Consider the following 22,753-nt stretch of genomic DNA (forward strand, 5'->3'; position numbering starts at 1 on the left):
CCACTGCTTAAGACTGGGATGGCAGATATTGAGAATAATATTCATTTAGCCTTCGGAGCTTTCTGGGCAGACTTGGTGACCTTGCCAGTTCCAGCTGCCTTCTTGACCACTGCTTTGATGACACCCACAGCAACCATCTGTCTCATGTCAGGAACAGCAAAACAGCCCCAAGGAGGATAATCAGAGAAGCTCTCAACACACTAGGCTTGCCAGCAACCATATCAATGACGGCAGCATCACCAGATTTCAAGAACACAGAGCCATCTTCCAGCATTTTCCAGAATGACAATCAGTCTCCTTCAGCGCAGCAAATTTGCAGGCAATGTGAGCTGTGTGACCATCCAGCACAGGTGTGTATCCAGAACTGATTTGGCCTGGCTGGTTCAGGATAATCACCTGAACTGTGAAGCCAGTTGCTTCCATTGGTGGGTCTTTTTTTTTTTTTTTCTTAAATAGTTTATTGTCAAGTTGGTTTCCATATAACACCCAGTGCTCATCCCAACAAGTTCTCTCCTCCGTGCCCATCACCCCCCTTCCCTTCTCCCCCACCCCCATCAGCCCTCAGTTTGTTCTCAGCATTCAAGAGTCGCTCATGGCTTGCCTCCCTCCCTCTCTCCAACTACGGGGTGGTGAGTCATTTTCACTGTCACCAGCCACACTGCCATGACAAACATCTTTGACAGGATACGTTCTTGACATTGAAGCCCACAATATTCCCAGGAAGAGGCTCAGTCAAAGCTTCGTTGTACATTTCAACAGACTTTACTTCCGTTGTAACATTGATTGGAGCAAAGGTGACCACCACGCCAGGTTTAAGAGCACCAGTTTCCACTTGGGCCACAGGGATAGTACGAATAGCACCAATTTTGTAGATATCCTGGGGAGAGAGATACAAGGGCTTGTCAGTAAGATCAACTGATGGATGAATGCAATCCAGAGCTTTAAGCAGTGTGGTTCCACTGGCAGTATCATCTTTACAGGTGACTTACCATCCCTCGAACCAAGGCACATGGCTCCAGCACATTGTCACCATTCCAACCAGAAACTATCACAAATGCTACTGTGCTGGGTTTGTAGCCAGTTTTCTCAATCTAGGTGCTGACTTCCTTACTGATTTCCTCACATCTCTTCTGGCTACAGGGTGACTCCGTGGAATCCATTTTGCTAACATCAACAATCAGTTGTTTCACATTTCCTATGTGTAAGCCAGAAGGGCATACTCACAGGTGTGCCTATTCTTGGAGATTCCTGCTTCAAATTCACCAACACCAGCAGCAACAATCAGGACAGAACAATCAGCCTTAGGTGTGCCTGTAATCATGGTTTTGATAAAGTCTCTGTGCCCCGGGGCATCGGTGATGCTCACATAATACTTGCTGGTCTCGAATTTCCACCGGGAGTTATCAATGGTGATACCATGTTCACATTCAGCTTTCAGTTTCTCCAAGACCCAGGCATATATGAAGGAGCCTTTCCCATCTCAGCAGGCTCCTTCTCAAATTTTTTGATAGTTCTTTTGTCAATCCCACGACATTTGTAGATCAGATGACTGGCAGTGGCAGACTTACTCAAATCTACATGTCCAATGGCAATGATGTTGATATAAGTCTTTTCCCAGTTTGGTTTAGGTTTAGCGGTGGTTTTCATGACACCTGTGTTCTTGCAAAAGAGATTTTGGCCTATTTTTAAATCAGGTTGTTCTTTCTTTCATGGATTGTGCTTCTGGGGTTGTAACTACAAAGGCTACATACTGTATTATTCCAATTATATTACATTCTGGAAAAGGCAAAATCATGAAGACAGTTAAAAGACCAATGATTGCCAGAGGTTAGGGAGGAAGGAAGGATGAATAAGTAGAGTACAAAAGATTTTTAGGGAAGTTAAAATACTCTGTATGACCCTGTGACAGTTAATACCTGTCGTTGTAGATTTGTCCAAACCTGCAGAATATACAGCCCCAGCAGTGAACTATGTCCATGTAAACTATGGACTTTGGGTGATGATGTGTCAATGTGGGTTCATCAATGGTAACAAATGTACTACTCTGGTGTGGGGTGTTGATAATGGTGGAGGCCATGCAAATGTGGGGGTAGGGAGGTTTATGAGCAATCTCTGTACCTTCTGCTTGATTTTGCTGTGAACCTGAAAGTACTCTACAAATAATGTATTTTAAAAAAATAATACAACTTTAGCGACTTGAGTAATAGAATAAGTAACTGTAGGTGATCCTTGCACATCAAAGCCTTCTTCGGGTATTAAATATCTCAAGTGATATGCTTAAGATCTTTTGGATGGGTTTCAGTTACAACTAAAACAGTCTTGAGGAAGACAGAGTTTCTCCCCCAACCACATTGCATCATGTTTCTAGCTTGAGTGTCATTGATCTCATAGCTATATTTTTAAACTTCATTCCACTCATGACAGTCCTCCACGTATGCACGGATGGAAGATATGCCTATTGAGATGCCTGTCTAGACTTCTCTTTGCTGCAAGCTATTTCCCCCCACCTCTGTAATCCTCCAAATCTACAGGGCTCAGAGGTAGCAGTTAACTGTCATAATGGTAAAATTTGACCTATTCTTTTTTAAATTAAAAAAATTATTTTAGAGAGAGAGAGCAATGGAGAGAGGGAGAGGAAGAGAGAGTGAATATTGTCAGCAGGCTCTATTCTCAATGCAGAGCGCAGGTAGGGCTTGATCCTACAATCGTGGGATCAGGACCTGAACCTAATTCAAAAGTTGAATGCGTAACTGACTAAGCTATTTGGGAGCCCCTTGACCTACTCTTTAGACTTGGCTGATTGACCCAAGGTGGACCACTAACCCAACCAAGGTTAATAAACATGGCAATTGAAGCAGAGCCTCAGATATCTCTGGGTGAGTAGAGGGATTATATGTAGACCAAGAAGCTAGGAACAGGTATTGTCTACCGTGCAGACTGGAGAACAGAGAAAAAGGGCCCTTTAAGAGAAAGAACTAAGCTTATGGGCAGAAGGACAGAAATAAAAGATGGAGAGCATCTTAATTATAGTCTGTTCCAGAGGCCCAGTCGGCTGCACATTGCCTTGAGTACTGTGACACATCTGGTGCACTTATAATAATTCATCTCTCCCTTCTAAACAAACTACTGTCAGTTTCTATTATAACCAAAAGAATACTATTAATATGTGTGAAAACATATTAAACTCATTGTGTGAAGCAAATATGTGGGTTTTGTTTTCAAAAGAAATAGCTGCTTGGTTGTCTTGGTTGGAGGAACTTTTCAGTGTAGACCTGACTTTTGGGTTATAAGTACAGGGACTAGTCTAAGGCATGTGCGCTGGTAAATCCATGAGCTCCAATTTACCTAAAACTCAATTCTTAGCATAACTCTAGCCTGATAATCACTTGCAAAATACCAAACATTGAATAGAAGAAAGTTACAGCCAATAAGCTATTTGTGACTTGTATTGCATCTCATTATACTTGGTGTGTTTCATTGGAAGATATGCAAACTGCATTGTATGGTCTATGATAGAAACTGCTAGTTCACCATCCCCTCCCAGCTAAACTTACACTTCCCAGCCCTTCTTAGAAGGCAAGACAGAGCTGTAGGATTAAGTTCCAACTCATGGAAGACAAGTAGAGGTGATGGGTAAAACTTCTGGAACATTCCTTAAAAGGAATGCCGTGAGACTTTTCTTCTCCCTTTCCTTCTTGCTTCTGGAATGTGAACATGGTGCTAGAAGCAGGAATGGCCATGCTAGACTGAAAGATGGAAGCTATGTGTTATAAATGGATATAAATGGGTATAAATGGATAGTAACAAGCTGGAAAAATCCTGGATCTCCAGCCCTGCCTCATTTAGACATTCCATTTAATAGGCCATCTTATTTAAGTCATTGTTATTTTGATATTTATTTCAGTAGTTGAACCAATACCCCAACTACAACATAGCCTTTGCATGGAAAAACAAAAATGAATGACTGTTTCCTACAAGAGGAATTGTAGCCATCATTCAACAAATGTTTATCAAGTCACCAAGGTCTGAATGTGAACAGCTGAGCACCCTTGGATAAACTGTCCGGGCTGGTGAAGCAATTCAGCCCATGTGAGATGATGAGTGCCCAATGGAACACGGGGCATACAGCCCAGGGAAACGACGGTTTAGAATAGGCCAGAGAGCTGTCTTCGAACATAGGAAGAGTTCATGTGGAAGAAGGAATAAACTTGTTCTGTATGCACCCAAGGGGCTGAACTAAGATCAACAGATTTATGCAGGGCCTGAAGGGCTAAGATGTAAAGAGTTCTACAGTAACTCAGGTTGTTGGCTTCAAGTGAAATAGACTCTACAATCTTAGTCAAAAATGAAATTTATTGGAATGATAAATTTATTGGAGTGGATTAATGATATTTGGAGGAATCTCAGAATTGACCAGAGATCAGAGAACTGGTCAGGAACCAAGAGTATTCTGGAGCACTGGTTAGCAGGAAGGATAACCACAGCCATTGGGAACGAAGGTCCTGGCGAGCATGATGAGTGACCTCTAACTGTTCCTCATGTCACTGAGTCATTTACTCAGGACTCAAAATCATGAGAGACAGTCTGATGGTTGCACATGGATCATTTTCCATTTGCTGGCAGAACATGGTGGAATAGGGGAAAACCTGTCCCTGTTGACCCTGGCATGGAAGTCAGGCCCCACATCCAAGAGGAACCCAGATATTATCAGACAAATAGCCAGTGCTAGCTCTTTGATGCTTTCAAAGACTATGAATCTGTGACCAGTGTCTCAGGATTGGGAGGGACTTGTCCATTCAGAGAAGTTACCTCCTTTCCACATTCCTCATAAATGCTCATATGCTCTTTGCTGAATGATTCTGACAATGGAAAGTTCCCTTCCTTCTTGTTAAGATGAAATAAAGGCTGAGAGTTTAGACTCTCTACCTGGTACCCAAGACCCTCCAACTCCAGTCTCCCTTTTGTAGAGTTAAGTCCTGTGAGTCTTCTACAGACACCTTTCCTCCTGTCAAACTTATTCACTCAATGTCACCATCCTCTGACCCGACCAAAACATCTTGTGTTTATCCGCTTTTCTCCTCTCATCTATCTAAATGTTATCCATTCTTCACATTCCAGCTCAAATCCCACATCCTACATGAAACATTCCCAAGCCATCCCAGCCCAAAGTCATGTGTCTTTGGAAATTTTTGCCTGTCCTCTTCATTAGGCAGTTAATCACTCTCCTTTTATATGTTTTCTATTTCTTGGCATTAATACTTAAACACTGTCAGATAATTTAGTTTCAAACATACTTATATCTTCTCTCTATACATAGATTACAATTTCTTAAAGATATGGACTATTTCTTACCCATCTTTGCATCTCCTGTAGAGCTTAAAATTCTTTCCATATGGGCCTTTTTTTTTTCTTAATTGCTGTGAATACCAGAGGTCAGTGTGGTTTTGACCTTTTATTCAGGAATTTGGGGAAGGGGAAGCAAGGTAAGATGAGAGTAGAGGTATATCAGAGCAATGACCTAGAATGACTTTCCTGAGTATAATAATGATGTGAATGATTTATATTTTTTAGCTTTTTTGAGCTATAATTGATACGTAATAAATCACACATATTTGAAGTATATAATTTGATGTATTCGGACATTTGTATACATCCATGAAAATATTGCTTTAATCAAGATAATAAAAATATCCATCACCCCTAAACATTTCCCCATACCCATTCATAATCCCTCTTCTTCACTTCTGGTAAAAGTTGGCTTTTATATAATTTCCCATATAAAACTAATCATACTTAGTTGGGTATTACCTAATCCATTTAAGGGGTAAACAACCTAAGACATAAAGAGATGAAAATGACTTGGCTAGGGGGCACCTGGATGGTTCAGTCAGTTAAGCATCCTACTCTTGATTTCAGCTCAGATCATGGTCCCATGATTTGTGGGGTTACAGCCCCACATCAGGCTCCACACAGACAGTGCTGAGTCTGCTTGGGAGTCTCTCTCTGCCCCTCCCCCACTTGTGAGCATGTGAGCATTCTCGGAGTCTCACAATAAATAAGTAAACTTTAAAAAAGTTTAAAAAAGAAAATAACTTGGCCAGTGCCCTGTAAAGATAAAGATTACACTTAGGTCTTCTGACTCTCAACCCATGAAAGATCCAGTTCTTTTTATATTGTAAACCAGAAATCATATCCTATCACTTCCACTGTATTCAATTCCTTAGAGATTTTTAAATGTGGATCACACTCAAGGACAGGGAATTATATAAAATGTAATACCAATAGGTCATAGAATACCAGAGGTCATAGAAGACCATCCTAGAGGCCACTTACCATCAGCCCCTTCTCTTTGCCACTTGGCAATGATACAAGTCTGGTAAGTTGGCGTTGTGACCAGAAGCTTCTGAAATATGGAACGAGGAGCCAAAGAGAATGTTCCCAAGCCAATGATCTAATAGGAGACTTTGCTCTTCCCTCATGGAAAGAAAGTGAAATCTTAGTTCCTTTGTCCATCATTGTACACTGGCCACACCTTTGAAGTAGGAAGCACAGTCTGCAGGTAGGCCCATGGAATGAAGGGAGGTGGGGCGCCTGGGTGGTTCAGTCTTAAGCATTCGACTCTTGGTTTGTGAGTTCGAGCCCTGCATCATCAGACTCTGTGCTGACAGTGTGGGGCCTGCTTGGGATTCTTTCTCCCTCTCTCTCTGCCCCTTCCCTGCTCACATACTCGTTCTCTCTCAAGGAGATATGAAAGTTGGGTCAAGCAGTTTTCTTCTGCCTTCAAGATGACACCAGAAACACGTTCGTATGGAGTAGGCATCTCATTTATTTATTTATCCACTTATTCTCCAATACTTACTCAGCATCTACCATGTATCAGTCCCTCCAGTTGGCACTGGGGGCACAAGAGTTTCTTTTTTGAGAAGGTATGTATTAATTGCTAAGACCACAGAGTAACGAAGAGATGACACTGTGTTAGTTCAGGCTCTCTAAGAAGCAGACTGCAAGATAGAATTAGACAGGTAAGAGATTTATTGGAGGAAATGCTTGTGAAAGACAAAGGGAGGGAAGCAGAGAGGGCGGGGAGAAGACATCGCAGGCCTGATATCTGTGCAGGAAAGGGGGAAGGACGGAGGGGAGGGGCTGTAGTACAATTCCAAGAAAGGTTTGTTCAGGTCACTGGGAAGTCCTTGAGCCCAAGTCGCCTATCAGAGGAGTTCTATAATAGAAATGAACCTGGGAGCAGCCAGAGGGACATGTGGGCTCAGAATTAATAGAACAATGGATCCAGAGGGACAGCTGCTGGGGATCTGGGCAGTATCTTTTCATTTCTGTCCTGTGCGTGCTGTAACAAGGTATGGTTAATGTGATGATGAAGTAAGCATAGGTGCTAAAAAGAGCACCAATGAGGAGCACCTGATCCAGACCTTCAAGTTTAGGGTAGACTTTCTCCATGGCAGTGGTCAAAACTGAGATGTGAGGGGCACCTGGGTGGCTTAGTCGGTTAAGCGTCCGACTTTCGCTTAGGTCATGATCTCGCGGTTCGTGGGTTCGAGCCCCACGTCGGGCTCTGTGCTGACTGCCAGCTCAGAGCCTGGAGCCTGTTTCAGTCTGTGACCCCCTCTCTCTCTGACCCTCCCCTGCTCATGCTGTCTCTTTCTCTCTCTCCCAGAAATAAATAAAACATTAAAAAAAAAAACTGAGATGTGAGCAGAGGAGAGGGGTTAGCAAATTGACATATCCTGCAGGAGGTAGTGCAAGCTGGTACCACCACTCTAGAGAACTGTTTGGCATTAGGTAGAACAGCTTTGAGTTTTACATGCCCTGGGAGGTAGCATTCCACACTGCACGTGTACCTATATGCACTCGTCTATGTGTACAAGATGTTCCCGGTGGTATTATTGGTAATAGCCACCCACAAAGGAAACAAGTATGTCTGTCAACCCAACAGATACACGGTGGTTTAGGAGAGTAGTTTCAGCGATGAAAATAAATGAGCTACAACTACACTCAGTAACTTGGATGACTGTCATCAACACAACTTTGATCGGGGGGTGGGTAGGGAAAGTGAGACCCTCACACTGCGACATTCAGAAAGTAGACCGAATTAGGCTATGGATTGGGGAACGCATGCAAAGATGGTAAGACCAAAAATAAAAGCCAGGAACCGGGAGAGAGAAGTGGGGTTGTGTTTTAAGACAGGCACGCAAGAAGATTCTGGGAAGTGGGCTTCTGAGATGCTTGTGAAATAATTCTTAAAATTCTCCATATGTGTTCCATGCAGTCCCTGTCTGTACATCTCATAATTTATTAAAAAAAAAAAAAGTGTGAGGGGCAAATAGGAGTAGGCTGGAGGAAGGGACTGGAGTGTGTTCCCAGGCAGAAGACAAAGGGCAGAAGGGGAAGTGTGTGCAGAGCTCAGGGGTTGCAAACACCATGGAGTGACACTGAGGAGTGGGATTGAATTGAAATGTCAACGTTCCTACATGCAGAAAGGAGGGATGGAGGCAGGTGTGTGTAGGTCGGTGGGGTGGGGGTGGGGGAGTTCTGTGGGAGGAACCACTGAGGGATTTAAGCTGCGGAGAAACTGAATCAGATGTGTGTTTTCGAAAGATCCTACGGTCAGAGTGTGGGGACGCACCTTACAGTACCCAGATGGGTGGCAGTGAGGTGGGCAAAGAAAGGGCTCCACGTTCTAGCATGTTGCCTATGGCACTTACCCAGGGCTTGCAGTTGTGGGCTTGCAGTTGGAGTCAAGTTGAATAGCACTGAGGTTTAATTCACCAGGCCGGAAGCTGGGCTTCCTCACTGTCAGACCAATGGCCCTCCTTTCTGCATGTGGGAACGTTGACATTTCTTAATCACTGAATCATTAACAATAGGAGGAGATTCTCCTTTCTGGCTGCTCTCTCATGTCAACCAGTCATATTACTGATTGAAAATAAAGTGTCGTCCTTGGTCACAAGGGCCCTCTCATTTCGATGCTGAACATTTTGGGGGGGGGGGGCAGAGGGGAAAAGAAAAAAAAAGAATTTGTAAATAACTGATCATTGCAAAAGCTAACCCCTTAGGAATTCCCTTTTAGGAATCATTTAATGATAGCACTGTATGTAATGATTCTTTAATTACTAAAATGACTTATTCCTTTTGCAACAATATTATAGAGGAGCCCTTGGTTAACGTGGTTATTTAATATTTTCTTAGTAATTATGTATGTAGTATTAAGGTCAGTTGTGGACTTCTTTATTCAAGATGGGAGCTAAATTCCCAGGATACTTCCTGCATATTCTCCTCAGGTTTTGGTAACCCTAGGTTGAAAGTTCAAGATGATTTATTGTAGGAGGTATCACCTGATAGCTCCCAATTATCTTGTAATTTTAATTGCATGTAGGATTTTTTTTTTTCCTGCAGCATAGATAGCTACTCTTATTGTTGCCATTAAGTTTATTTTTTAAATATGGGCAATTTGAAAAAATAGGCATTATCTAACACTAAAATACTATATCCTGACTTGGTACACTGTAAAGTATAAACTCTTCCTCATAGCTGCTTTTGAAGGGTTTGACTTCCTACGAGAGAATTTCTCCATTGCAAAAGATCATTTACCTCTTGAATATGTTGTCTTTCGGGATCACCTCTGCTTCCCACATGCTCATACCTGCCTGTCATCTGCCTTAGTAAAAGGAAAGTCCAATGAAGTTCAGATCAGATCAAGGGCACAATTCTGTTTTGATCCTGAGTCAATGGTGGGGGGGTGTGTGTGTGTGCATAACTCTTGGGTATAATTTAATGCTTACCGGCTTTACTTCTTTTATCAAATCTATGCAACACTTCTTTTGTTATGATTAGGGCATTCTCCCTCAGGCGAATCAACAGAGCCCTAGCAACACTGGTGAGACGATCCTCACAGAGGGCTGGACTTTGAGATGACACTTGTATATTGACCTTCTTACCAGGAAGTGTTGACACTCAATTTTCAACATTCCTTGGGTGGTCAGATCATTCAGGTGGTGGATGCTCACAGGCTTTAGGACTATCACTTTCTTTCCTTAGGTTGAAGCTCTGACTAGCAAGACTATTTAGAGCAATGAAAAGACATCACCCCAGTTTTCTAGAAGATTATAATCTTGCTATGAAGATTTATGAAGATAAGACACCCTGAAAAAAAATACTAATACATCGAATTGTAATAGAAGTTTCATGAGTTAGGAGCTGAGGAAATACCACATATAGGCGTGACCAGAACAAAGGAAAGTCAGTCCGGAATGTGTATGTAAGAGAAACTGAAACCCGGGAAGCATTGTTGCCTCACCAGCTACCCCGCAAATATCCAATCAGTCACCAGATTCTACAGATTCTATCACCTTACATTCCTTCCTTCAACTTCTGTCAGCCCCCATCCTGGTGGGCTTGACCCAACTGGGGTACTAGCCTCCTTTGAATCCACTGGGGTCTGATTACGTTCCACCCGTTCATGTCCAGCCTTAAAACTGCTCTGTGCTGAGCAGGCCTGGCTTGCGCACCTCTCAGGCCTCACCCTGAGTGCTGGCCCCCTAGTTTACTTTGCTGGGTGCTCTCACTTGCTTTATTTAGCACCTCCCCTGGGTAAGTCTCGTCCCCGAAGACCCCTTCAGATGCTGCCTCATCCCCCTGCACCATCGCCCGCTCAGAGCCTTTGTTCCTTTTACTAAATCTAAGATCCTTTGAGGTGTGTTCTGGATTCTGCACTTGTGGAGAAAGAACACAGAGCTGTTTCACACCTCCAACGTTAATGACATTTACCATTAACATCCCACAATAGGCTGTTGGAGACGTTGTAACAACGTCAGGAGAAAAACTAAGCTCTTCCATAAGTGAAGATGCAGGAACGATTTTGTTTTTTTAAAGTTCAAAAAATATAGTATTTTTTCCCAAAAAAGATATTATGGTAAGGAGAACATCTCCCACAAACATCTCAATTTATTTATTTATTTATTTATTTATTTATTTATTAATTTATTTATTTACAGGGAAGGGGGGGAGGCAGAGGTGAAAGTGAGGGAACATTCCATTGAGGCAACTTTTGCTTCACTTGTTTTTTCTTATAAAGTGGAGCCCAAATCTGAGCCGCCTCCCCCAAATAAAAAGTTACTTGATCAAAATTAGAAAAATGATTAGGAAATTAGTGGATTAAAAGAGCTCCAAAAATGCCTGACCTAATAACATATGTTGTGTGTCATAGGTCATGCCGGAAGGCACCCATATGAGGGTCTACACAGGTGGGTGATGGTGTGTGCAAGGGGGTTTAGAAATACCAGTGAGTTCAGGGTGCCTGGGTGGCTCAGTCGGTTGGGCGGACTGATCTGGTGCCTTGTGAGTTCCAGCCCCGCGTCGGGCTCTGTGCTGACAGCTCGGAGCCTGGAGCTGCTTTGGATTCTGTCTCCCTCTCTCTCTGCCCCTCCCTTGCTCATGCTCTCTCTGTCTCAAAAATAAATAAACATTAAAAAAAAAAAAGAAATACCAGCGAGTTCACCAGTAAGACATTTAAACACAAAATAAGTCTGAAATGTGACTTGGATCTGGGCCATCAGCCGAGGAACAAAGATAGACGCAGAACCATGAGGCAGAGAAATGGCGGTGTCCTTTCCTCAGCGAGATGATAGGCTGACGACAGTGACGACTGACATATTAAAATATGACCTGGTTCGGGCGCCTGGGTGGCTCAGTCGGTTAAGCGTCCGACTTCGGCTCAGGTCATGATCTCAAAGTTCGTGGGTTCGAGCCCCGCGTCGGGCTCTGTGCTGACAGCTCAGAGCCTGGAGCCTGTTTCGGACTCTGTGTCTCCCTCTCTCTCTGACCCTCCCCTGCTCATGCTGTCTCTTTCTATCTCTCAGAAATAAATAAAAAACATTAAAAAAAATTAAAGTATGACCTGGTTGGACTGTGGGATTATTTTTTCCATTGATTGAAAACATTTACATTTCTTCACTTTTTGAGAGTTGTCTTTAGGCGCAGGAGGCCTCTCTGACATATCTTTGAGAATTAATGACCTTGTGTGAGCTCAAGGTAAAGCCTTATTATACAGTAATATAAAATAAGAAGGTAAAAACGATTAAACTACCCCAGGGCATACGCTGAAGTTACTTTGGAGAAATAGGGCTGGATTTCTACTTGTGTCCTTATTTTTTCTTTTCTATTACCTCTCATAAAACCTTACTTGAAGATGAATCAAGATGTCTGGTTAATCAAATCTCAAATCTATGCCATATAAAATGTTTGGCAGATGCTACACTGCAGAATAATTTTTTTTTAATAACTGAAGTTTGGATTCTTTCACTAATACCACCGCATTACCCCCTTCTCCCAGCTCCTGCCAACTGCTCTTAGACTCTCTATTCTATGAGTTTGACTATTTCAGATGCCTTGTGTAAGTGATATGTAGCATCTGCCTTTTTGTGTCTGTATTTGTCCTTCAGTTTCACCCGTGTTATCGCAAATGGCTAGATTTTCTTCTTTTTTAAGTCTGACTACTATTCCATTGTACCACATTTTCTTTGTCTGCCCACGGACATTTAGATCACTTTCATGGCTCAGTTATTGCGAATAATACTGCAATGAATCTCTTCAAGTTCTGATTTCAGTTACTTTATTTTTTAAATTATTTAAAAGGTTTATTTATTTTTGAGAGAGAGAGAGAGAGTGCAAATGGGGGAGGGACAGAGAGAGAGGGAGAGACAGAATTTGAAGAAGGCTCTAGGCTCTGAGCTGTCAGCACAGAGCCCGACGTGGGGCTCGAACCCACAGACTGGACCCCGAAATCACGACCTGAGCTGAAGTCAGATGCTCAACCAATTGAGTCACCCAGGCACCCCTCAACTCCTTTAGATATGTAACCGTAATAGGGATTGCAGGATCATATGGGAGTTCTATTTTTAATTTCTTGAGGAGTTTCCATACTGTTTTCCATAGTGGCTGCACCAATTTCTATCCCCTCCAACAGTGTACGAGAGTTTCCTTTTTTCCACATCCCCACCAACACTTGATAACTCTTGACACCATTCTAACAGGTGTGAGGTGATAGGTCATTGTAGCTTTGATTTGCATTTCCCAGATGATTGATATTGAGAATATTTTCATGTACCTGGTGGTCCTCATTTGTTTGCCCATTTTCAAACCAGGTTATTATTTTTGTTTGTTGATGTTTTTTGTTATTGACTTGCATGAGCTCCTTGTATATTTTGGATATTAACCCCTTATCAGATATACAGTTTGCAAATATTTTCTCCCAATCTGCAGGTTGCCTTATTATTCTGTCAATTATTTCCTTTGCTGTGCAGAAGCTTTTCAGTTTCATGTAGTCCCATTTGTCTATTTTGCATTGGTCGCCTGTGCTCTTGGTGTAATATGCAAAATATCATTACCAGGGTCAACATCCAGAGGCTTTTTCCCTACATCTTTTTCAAGGGGTTTTATGGTTTCAGGTCTCATATTTGTCTATCTTGAGTTGATTTTTGTGTGTGGTGTAAGATAAGGATCTGATTTCATTCTTTTGCATGTAGATATCCAATTTTCCCAGTGCCATATATTAAAAAGACTGTCTTAGGGCGCGTGGGTGGCTCAGTCAATTAAGTGTCCAGCTTCGGTTTTCACCTCAGGTCATGATCTCATGGGTTCGTGGGATTGAGCCTCGTGTAGGGTTCTGTGCTGACAGTGTGGAGTTTGCTTGGGATTCTCTCATTCTCTCACTCTCTCTGCCTGTCTCCCCCTCATGCTCTCTCCCTCAAAATAAATAAGCTTAAAAGTAAAATAAAATAAAAAGACTATCTTTTTTCCATTTTGTATTCCTAGGTCCTTGTCAGAATCAGTTGACCATTGATTGGCCATATATGTGTGTTTATTTCTGGGTTCTCTATTCTGTTTGATTGGTCTATATGTCTGTTTTTATGCCGGTACCCTACTGTCTTAATTATTATAACTTTGTAATATAGTTTGAAATTAGGATGTATGATGATGCCTTCCACCTTTGTTCTTCTTGTTCAGATTTCCTTTCACTATTCTTTTGTGGTTCCATATGCATTTTAAAATTTGTTTCCTATTTCTCCAAAAATGGTCATTGGGTTTTGATATGGATTGCATTAAATCTGTAAATCACTTTGGGTAGTCTGGGCATTTTAACATTACTTCCTCTAATCCATGAACATGGATATCTTTGCATCTGTGACTGCTTCAATTTCTTTCATCAGTGTTTTATACTTTTAGCGTACAGATCTTTCATCTCCTTGGTTAACCTTATTCCTAAGTACCAGAGTAATTTTAATACATTAAATACCATAGTAATATTTTATAACTCTAAAAGCTGACTTATATACATAGTACAAAATTCAAAGACTTTTTTGGTGAATTTAAATTTGTAGTTATAATAGGAAGACACTAAATTTGCATCAGCTGTCCTTGTGACTGTATCATTTTATAATGAACCCGTGGGCATTCTGGTGTGGTGCTTTAAAAAAGAAAAGTTGAAGGGGGAAATTCAGGGTAGCTGCCCTTCCTCTTCTCAGAAGAAAAGGGGCGAGCCCTGTGAGCAGCCACCATATTGGGAGGGCTGGCGTTGCTGTGTTGAGGCATTATGTAATCAGGCTAATTTCCTTACACCAATTAACAGCCTAGCTGCCCTCATGCATCCCTGGTAGAGGAAATGCTAAAAGTTGAAGTCGACTGGTGGTATTGCCCTGGTCTTTGGCTTGCCATATGACTTTGGGGTCCACATCTTCTCATTCCCAAAATGGGATACGCGGCTGATTAACAGGAAGGACACTTGAAGCAGAGACTATCTTGGAAAACCTATAACTCACTTCTGGAGGTTCAGAAATTCTTTGCTTTTTCTGCAATTTATTTATAATTTTTTTTTAAACGAGAGAAATTAGTCAGCACTAACCAGGTAATTTGTACTAATGCCTATGTAGTTTATCTTTGGAGAAGACCAAGAATAGAAAATGTTAGAACCCAAATATCACAGAACAGGCACGTTCAAATCATCTTTATCCTTGGTGGGGGGTGTGAGGTAAGCTATGGGAAATACTAAGTTCTCTGGATAAGGTTGACAAAGGGACTCTAAGTTTACACGGAGTACATGGTAAATGTATTCTCACCTTAGTCTGTGTGGTGGGAGAGAACCAGAAGCTGGACTAGGCATGTGTTCAGCCTTCCTATGTGGATCCAAATTTTCTCTATTACTGTTTGACCTGGGCCTAGTTACATAACCTTTGCGTGCCTGTACTTTTGAATCCCTAAAGTGGGAGTTAATAATAGTACGTGCCTCATAAAGCAAGAATTTTTGGAGAGGCATGTAAAAACCTTAGCGTGGTGCCTGACACACAATAAGTGCTCAGTAAGTTTTACCTAGAATCATTAAAGCCCTTTGAAGGCAAACATTTCACCTACAGGCCCTTTTCATGGGACAAAAACGGGCAGGGGAGACAATGGCAGGGGGCTCAGCCTCTAAGGAGCGGAGCTGGAGAAAACGCATTTTGTACAACGCTCGCTAGGAAAGTACAGCCAATGGCTGGAGGGAAAGGTGAGCCCCGTGTGCCTGTTTTGGGGGTAAAGGGAAGGCACCGCGAGCCTCTCCTCCCTCCAGGGCACGCTCAGGCTCCCAGACGGTTACTAAACGGCTTCCCAAGTTCTCAGCTGGTTCTCCAAATGCACGCTGAGCAAACATTTAAAGAATATCCGTTTGAGCCAAAGTATTAGTCTGCCCTTGGCAACTACTCGTGGGTCAGGCCGGGCTCACACAACAACAGATGCCTGTGTCGCGCCTATGTCTGTGCAGGCATCGTTGTCAGCGGTTTACGTGCATCAGCTCACTCAAAGGCATCACGGCCCTGGGAAGTAGGTGCCCTTCACGTCCCCTTTCCGCAGCAGCCTGCCAAGGTCAGACTGCCCGCGAGGGATGGGCCTGACCCGACCCCGCGCGCGGCGGCCCACAGCCAGCGCCTTGCGCCCACCTCTCCGGGGAAGGGGCCCCGGGAATCCGCGCCTGCAGCCCCGTGAGGTCGGCGGTGCGCAGGGGGCGCGAGGGGCAGGGTGCCCCAGGCGTCCCCTGCGCGCAGAAGCGTAGTCCTTAGCAGGAACGTTCTGGAACTCCCCTGCGCAACCAGCTGCGGGGAGAGCCCAGGACCAGCCGCGACCCCGCCCGGAGCAGCGTGGACGCCTAGAAGGTCCCCCGCGCCGAGAAGTCGCGGGCGAGGGGCGCGCGCACGGACGAGACCGCACTGTTTAGCGCACGCGCACACGAGGGCGCACGCTCGCCCGCCGCCCAGGATGAGACGGAAGGCATGGAAAGTTCCAGCTGGTTCGAGAACCGTAGGTAGCTGGAACGGCGGCCGCAGGGTCGGAGCCGGAGTGCGGCCCTCGCTGGCCCCTCCTGGCCGGGCTCGCGGCACCGCCCCCGCGCAGGGGCTGCGGGGCCGGGGGTCCCGGCGGGGAAGGCGCGCCTGGGGGCAAAGGGACTGTCGAGGGGGCGCGGCGCGGCCGCCTTAAGGAGGGGGCGGGGCGCGCGCGCGAGGGGGGCGGGGCGCGCCGAGGGGGCGTGGCGGGCCGTCTGCGCAGCTGCCAGAGCCTTAAAGCCTGGGCTCGCGCGGCCGGAGCGTGCTTTCGCCGCCCGGGAGCCTTCCGGCCCAGTAGTCCGTCAGGCCCCCGCGGTACCATCCGCCCCTGCGTCCCGTGAACCGGCTCGGTCCGGAGCCGCGCGCGCAGCGTTCGGGCATGCCCCGCTACGAGCTGGCTTTGATCCTGAAAGCCATGCAGCGGGTAAGTGACCTTCCCCCCCCCAGAGCCCGCCTTCCCGCGCGGGCGCCCCCCCCACCCTCAGCCGCTAGGCCGTCGCCCCCCGCCCTCCCCGCGCGGCCGGGGCTGGGGGTGGGGGAGGAGGCCGGGGCCACGGGCGGGCTGCGGGCGGCGGGCGTCCGCGCTGAGGGGGCGCGCGTGGGCCGGCCGGCGCGGCGAGGCCGCGTGCGCGCGGGAGGCGGGGGTGTGCCCGCGCGAGAGCGCGGCCGCGGGAGGGTGTGCCTCGCACGCGGCCGGCCGGCGGGGCGGGCGGGGGGCGGGGCGGCCGCGGGAGCCCCTGGAAGGTCCGCGGGAGGACACGCGCGAGCGCCCGGCCCCGCTCCCGCCGTCGCGAAGCTGCCTCGTCGCCGGTCCCGCCGCCGCCGCCGCCCGCTCCGCCTCCACTCTAGCGCCCGCCGGCCGCCCCGGAGCCGTCCGCGCCCGATAAAACGTTCTCCACAGCGTGTTTGTGCAGTTATCTGGACCACGGGCGCCTGTGACCGGTCTCACGTTAAAAAAAAAAAAAAAAAAAAATCTTTGACTTCTCTTTTTCTGACTTCAGCGAAAATCCTGCGCCGGGTGCCCTTAGCCCGGTTTTATTCATCCAAGTTGTGGCCTTTTTTTTGCGCCTTCCGGAAGAAATTTTTCTCCCCCTGCTTTTGATTGCTCTTGCGGTAGGGGATTTCAGGTTTGGAGGGATGCTAAGCGAAGCCGCAGCCCGTTCATTGCAAGTGATGGTGTGGCCGAGGACAGGGCCCCGCGGCCGGGAGGCAGCTCTTCGTCCTCTGTTCTGGGGCAGGTACTCCACCAGCCTTCGCCGAAACCCCCCTTCTTCCCGTGAGTTCGGTAACGTAGCGTGTGGTGTGTGCTCCCCCCCCCCAACCCCACGCCCAGGTATAATAATAAAAAAACGACAAAAAATCTGTACCACGTCTGAAGTTTGGAAGCAAGAGCTTTCTACAGCTCGAGAATCAGGCTTTGGGTCACTTTTGAAGAGTAGCGATTCAATGAAGTTTGCTTCAAGTTATTTTAAGCCTGGGATCATGGTCCAACCTGTGTAGAAAAACTGGCACTCAGGGAGCCGTAGGAAGAAACGGCTCCAGGCTTGGCACACTACGAAGTGGGAAAGGATACCAGTGCCTCTTGATCAGGTCCAGAGAGTCTGGTCAGGAATGCCATTGTGTCCCCAAGCTCGTTCTTCCAGAATTTGGAAGAAGATGGGCTTGTGGTGTTTACTCTCTGGAGTTAAACCTTCTCCCCCCCCCCCCCCGTTTCTGGCTCTCCTCCCTCCTTGCTAAGATCTTAATGCTTAAAGAGAAGGGGAACAAGGGAAAACGAAAAGCACAGTATTAAAAAGGGAAACATTTTTAATTTAGGTAAAAATTGTTTAAGCCCTTCTCTTTAACCTGCGCTTTTGAGGAGATACCATAGAGCCTGGGAAAAGTGGTGCTTGACACTTATTTCATACCTTGTTTTGGGACCAAACAAATGATCACTGAAGAGCCCGAGTATAGACATAATATTTGTTCACTTCCTAAACCTTTGAAATGAAAACTCTGCACTCTTTGTCTTTAGCATAGCTGCCAAGTACATTGGCTGGTTCACACGGCTCCAAGTAGATTAGTTATATGTATTTCCTTTACCCTGTTACATGTATTTTTTTGTGTTCTGTTTTTTGTATGCTCCTGTATGTGGCACATTTTTTTTTTTTTTTTTTTACTTTAGTTCTGGTAAGACACTAGCGCAGTTTGGTGAAAATAATTCAGTAGTTTCTTTGAAATTCCAGGGGGTGGGGCGACCCATTAGCAGATAATGAAGGTGAACTCCCTGGAGGAGGAGGCGGCGGCCTCGGCCTCTGAGAGGACCTTGTAAAAGTCGTGAAGTTGTGATGAATTCCTCCACCTGAGTAAAGTAAGATTAAACAACAGCAAAAACAACTTTTTCCCCTATAAAAGTAGTTTTGGAGGAGGTTGTAAATGTGTAACAAACAGACTTCCTGGTTTTCAGCAGTTCTGCTTTCAATTTAAGAATTAGAGTCTAAAATAGGATCAATAATTGGAAAAATAAATGAATGAAAAAGTTAATGTTAGGTATGTAAGGCAGAATGCCATTTGTGAGCTTGTACCTTTGGCAGGCCTGGGCAACCTCACTTTTCGGCTGTGGCAGTTTGTGTTTCTGCTGCAGGAAGCCTCTTGTAGCTCCTCACTTCCAAGTTGCATGTTTTTCATATTTTTAGATTCTGAAACCCCCTTTCATGGTGATGGCTTCTCCCCTCCCCCACAACCAATCATTTACGTGTCTTGGAATTGAGGAAATGGGTGTATGTTGACAACTCTTATAGGAGACATGGAAGTTGAGATTGAATTTTGTCCAGCATCCCCTCTGCCTTTTTTTTTTTTTTTTTTGGATTCCCAGAGATGTCTTCATCTCTTTTTTTTCTGTGATACTTTAGAAGCCTGAGGAGCATTCCTAGTCTCTTTGGAGTATGTTACTCTCTCCTCCCCTATTGTATTTCATTTGTCCCCTAGCTGGGCTCCTTAAAAATGAGCCAGCAAGAATTTTTAAAATTAAAATGAAAGATCCCGTGTTGAGGCTCAGTGTCTCCGGTAGCAGAGACCCACTGCACTGTGGTACAGTCACTTTTGGTGGTTCCTGGTGACAGATTTCAGGGTATAGCGTACAGAACGAGTCCTTATTCAGCTGTACAATTTTGTGTTGATCAGTCACTTAGAATTTCCACTGCTCTTGTTTTTTTAGTTTGCAACTGGGAGTTGAATAAGTCTCTTGTTTTTGTTGCATTTCCAAGTTTATACATTTATGAATATAGTTAACCAGTCTTCCCGAGACCCAACTCATTTGGCAGGTGCCATTTAGCCTGAAGTTTGTTTTAATGTGTGTATATTAAAAAAACTTTATTTTTGTTTCTCATTGACTTTTAATTTAGCATGAGAACTAGGTAAAATTCTGAAATTAGATATGGGAAAGTAATAGATGTTGTGAAACCGGGCCTTTAAAGGTGATGATTAAAGCCATTTGAAAAGATGACTGCTTAGACTAAGATGATATTTGTAGAAGGGACTCCAGAGATAAAAAGATTGGAATCTTGATATACCTACATCAGGTAGCATCAAAGTTTTCTGACAGCTGAGAAACTCCCGAACTCTGAGACGGAGCGTTCTTTCTTCACCTCCACCGTGTCCTCTTGCAGTGGGGACACTCGAGTAGAAGAGGGGTCATACATTTCGGGTGAGGTCTGACACTGATTTCTGAGAACTTTTTTCTGGCAAGTCTCAGAAAATGGCTGATGTCCTTTCATTTCACCTTGAAATTAGATTTTAAAGATTGGTATTTAATTTCAGTTAGGGAGAAGACACCTGCCAATACATGAATGATAAAGCCACATACTATGTAAGAGAAGCCTAGGAAAAGCTGTAAACTGTACAGAGTTTTTACTCTTGGGATGGGTTCAGGAAGAAGCATTTTGAGATGGAAAAAAAGATCTATGCAGAACATTTATATTCTGTGGTTGCTTTGTTTAGGAACTTTTTAATGCTTTTATCTTTATTTTTGACACACACACACACACACACACACACACAGCACAAGTGGGGGAGGGATAGACAGAGAAGGAGACAGAATCCAAAGCTCTTATCCAGGCTCTTATCAGCACAGAGCCCAATGTGGGGCTCGAACCCACAGAATGTGAGATCATGACCTGAGCCCAAGTAGGAACGTTCAACCAGATGAGCCACCTAGGCACCCCAGGATCTTTTTTTTTTAGTTTAGGAACATTTTAATTGTCATGTCTTAGTATGTTTGCCCAGAGTTGGCATGTTTAGAGTTGTGAAAGCCCTGGGCAAATATCTTTTCCTGAAGTTTTCTCATTGCTGCTCAGGAATTTTTACATGAAGAATTAAAGATTAGTGGTTTAAATAATAACTAGTTTAATGGCTAAGTGAATGCACGTGTGTACAATAAAATAGCGTTTATTATATCTTGTATATACTTTTCTAATAGTAAAATAGCAGGTAACTACTTTGGAAATCTTGAGTTCTTTTTCATTAAAACAGATTTCACCGGTCATTTTACGTTTAATACCTCATTTTAAATTTCATTGGAAAGTAGATTATGTTTTAAATTTTAAAATCAGTCATTGGAATAATTCTTTGTAGGTGAAAAGTGTTATATTGTAATCTCAGTTTGATTTACAACCTGGGTTTTACAAGTTTAGAAATAGAAGTGTGGCAATATTCCAGTTCTTGAATATTCCTACAGTTTTTACAATTCCTATAGAAAGCAGTAGGTTTTCTGATTGTGCAGTGAAGAGTCTATTTTTCTTTACGAGCACCTTTTTGGTTAGAAAAACTGGCAAAAGTTTTGTTAGTTCTTCTAGAGTTGTTTCCATCATAGAATCCTCTGAAAGTAATACCTACAGAATGTTTGGAGTTGAGCTCCCTCTTGGAGACATAAAGTGCTAATGGTAATGAATGGGACTGGCCAAAGCTACCTAGGTCATTGCAGTTTGACTTGTCAAGGCAACATTTGGTAACGAAATAGTGACATTTCTGCTCTCAGGTGGTGGCAGACAAAAGTTCAAAAGGAAATCTCTTTGTCCTAGCTGTCGGATGGATAAGTTAGTCTTTTTCTTCTCCTGGGCCCTCCTTGAACAGCTTAGTTTGTATCTTTAATAATCACCCTTTGTGTTTTGTCTGCTTGAAACCAGACAACTTAAAATAGTTCTCTAGTAATGAAAGACTTGAGCCTTGTGGGCAATGTTATACTCTCATTTGGTATTAAAGTTTTCTTGGGTTACAGCTCTTTGCCGCAGCAAGTGATTGAAGAAGGAGTCCTGTTCCTGCCCCTGAGCTACAGCTAAGGTACAAGGAGTGGCTTGGGGGTAAGGAATCCTTCCTCACCCGATGTGGTTTGTATTTGTTAAGACTGCTCGTCAGAAGTTGACATTTCTGCACTAATTTTTATTTTCTGAATTGTTACTCATGACCCACACATTTGTTACTCATGGCTATAGGTTTTAAAAATCTAGGCATTTATGTGCAGACCGCTATTGACTCTTCTCACCTTTAAATCACAAAATCACTTTAAAGAAAACAAAGAGTTTGAAAGCAATGAAGGACAAATTCAAAGGTAATAATTTTCATTCAGTGCCTTTGGCTGTATTTGCAGTACAAGCATAATTTTTCTGTTCCATCTAAAGAATACCTCTTCTTGGTGGAAGGCAATCCCTTCTTAACCAACAGGGATTGTCAACACATGTTACCCCTTAGTGGAACCAAATTTAAGGAATCAGTCAAATATAAGGAAATCAACCAAATTTAATGAAAGTCTGGTACGGTATTAAGATATTTAAAGGAAAAACTGCCCTTAGGAGTTTGGAAAAGGACAGTTAATCCAGTTCACTTATCTTCGTTCTGTGTGACAGCAGGGAGTCGGCAAATGTGGTTTACAGGCCAATTTAACCTGCCACCTGTATTGTATGGCTTGTGATCGTGGAAAGAATTTTACATTTTTAAGTAGTTGGAGGAAAAAAAATCAAAAAGGATAACTTATGATGTGAAAATTCGATGACCTTCAGATTTCAGTGTCCATAAATCTAGGTGTATTGGAACATAACTCTTTATTTTTTTATGCTTGTTTTCATCCTTTACAGAAGAAGTTTGCTGACCCTTGACTTAGAGTATATACAGATCACATTTCCTGGCTTCAGTATTAGCTTCTTATGGTGCTGTTTTCTGACATTTCTGCTTCAGTGCCTTCCTTTTTTCTCCTCCTATTACTATACCTTTTACCTTAATGTGGATGGTTTGCCTTGTTTTGGTAACAAGCTAAGAACCCTGGCGTTTTGTGCTCTCCTGTGTGCTGGTTATAGAGCCCCCGGATGTCCCCTTGACACTCCAGACTCGATGTGGTTCAGACTTGAGTCGTCCACCCT

The 22,753-nt window shown here is 44.0% G+C and overlaps 2 protein-coding genes and 1 pseudogene across 2 annotated transcripts in view; 2 read left to right on the plus strand and 1 right to left on the minus strand.

The window, feature by feature from the left end:
* Positions 1-28: 28 nt before the first annotated feature.
* Positions 29-10,659, minus strand: LOC120230194 (annotated as a pseudogene).
* A 6,047-nt stretch (positions 10,660-16,706) lies between these two features.
* SLC5A3 (solute carrier family 5 member 3) overlaps positions 16,707-22,753 on the plus strand; it is a 33,954-nt gene continuing 27,907 nt past the window's right edge. The window contains exon 1 of the mRNA XM_039228978.1: positions 16,707-16,788. The gene's annotated coding sequence lies outside the window, so the exon portion shown is untranslated. The remainder of the gene's footprint in view (positions 16,789-22,753) is intronic.
* The window catches only part of MRPS6 (mitochondrial ribosomal protein S6), a 64,336-nt gene continuing 58,294 nt past the window's right edge, over positions 16,712-22,753 (plus strand). The window contains exon 1 of the mRNA XM_039228999.1: positions 16,712-16,788. Within this exon, the coding sequence (XP_039084930.1) occupies positions 16,744-16,788 (45 nt within the window). The 5' untranslated portion in view covers positions 16,712-16,743. The remainder of the gene's footprint in view (positions 16,789-22,753) is intronic.

This window comes from Hyaena hyaena, unplaced genomic scaffold, assembly GCF_003009895.1.
Source record: "Hyaena hyaena isolate Hyena2069 unplaced genomic scaffold, ASM300989v1 scaffold_2, whole genome shotgun sequence".
Lineage (NCBI taxonomy): Eukaryota > Metazoa > Chordata > Mammalia > Carnivora > Hyaenidae > Hyaena > Hyaena hyaena.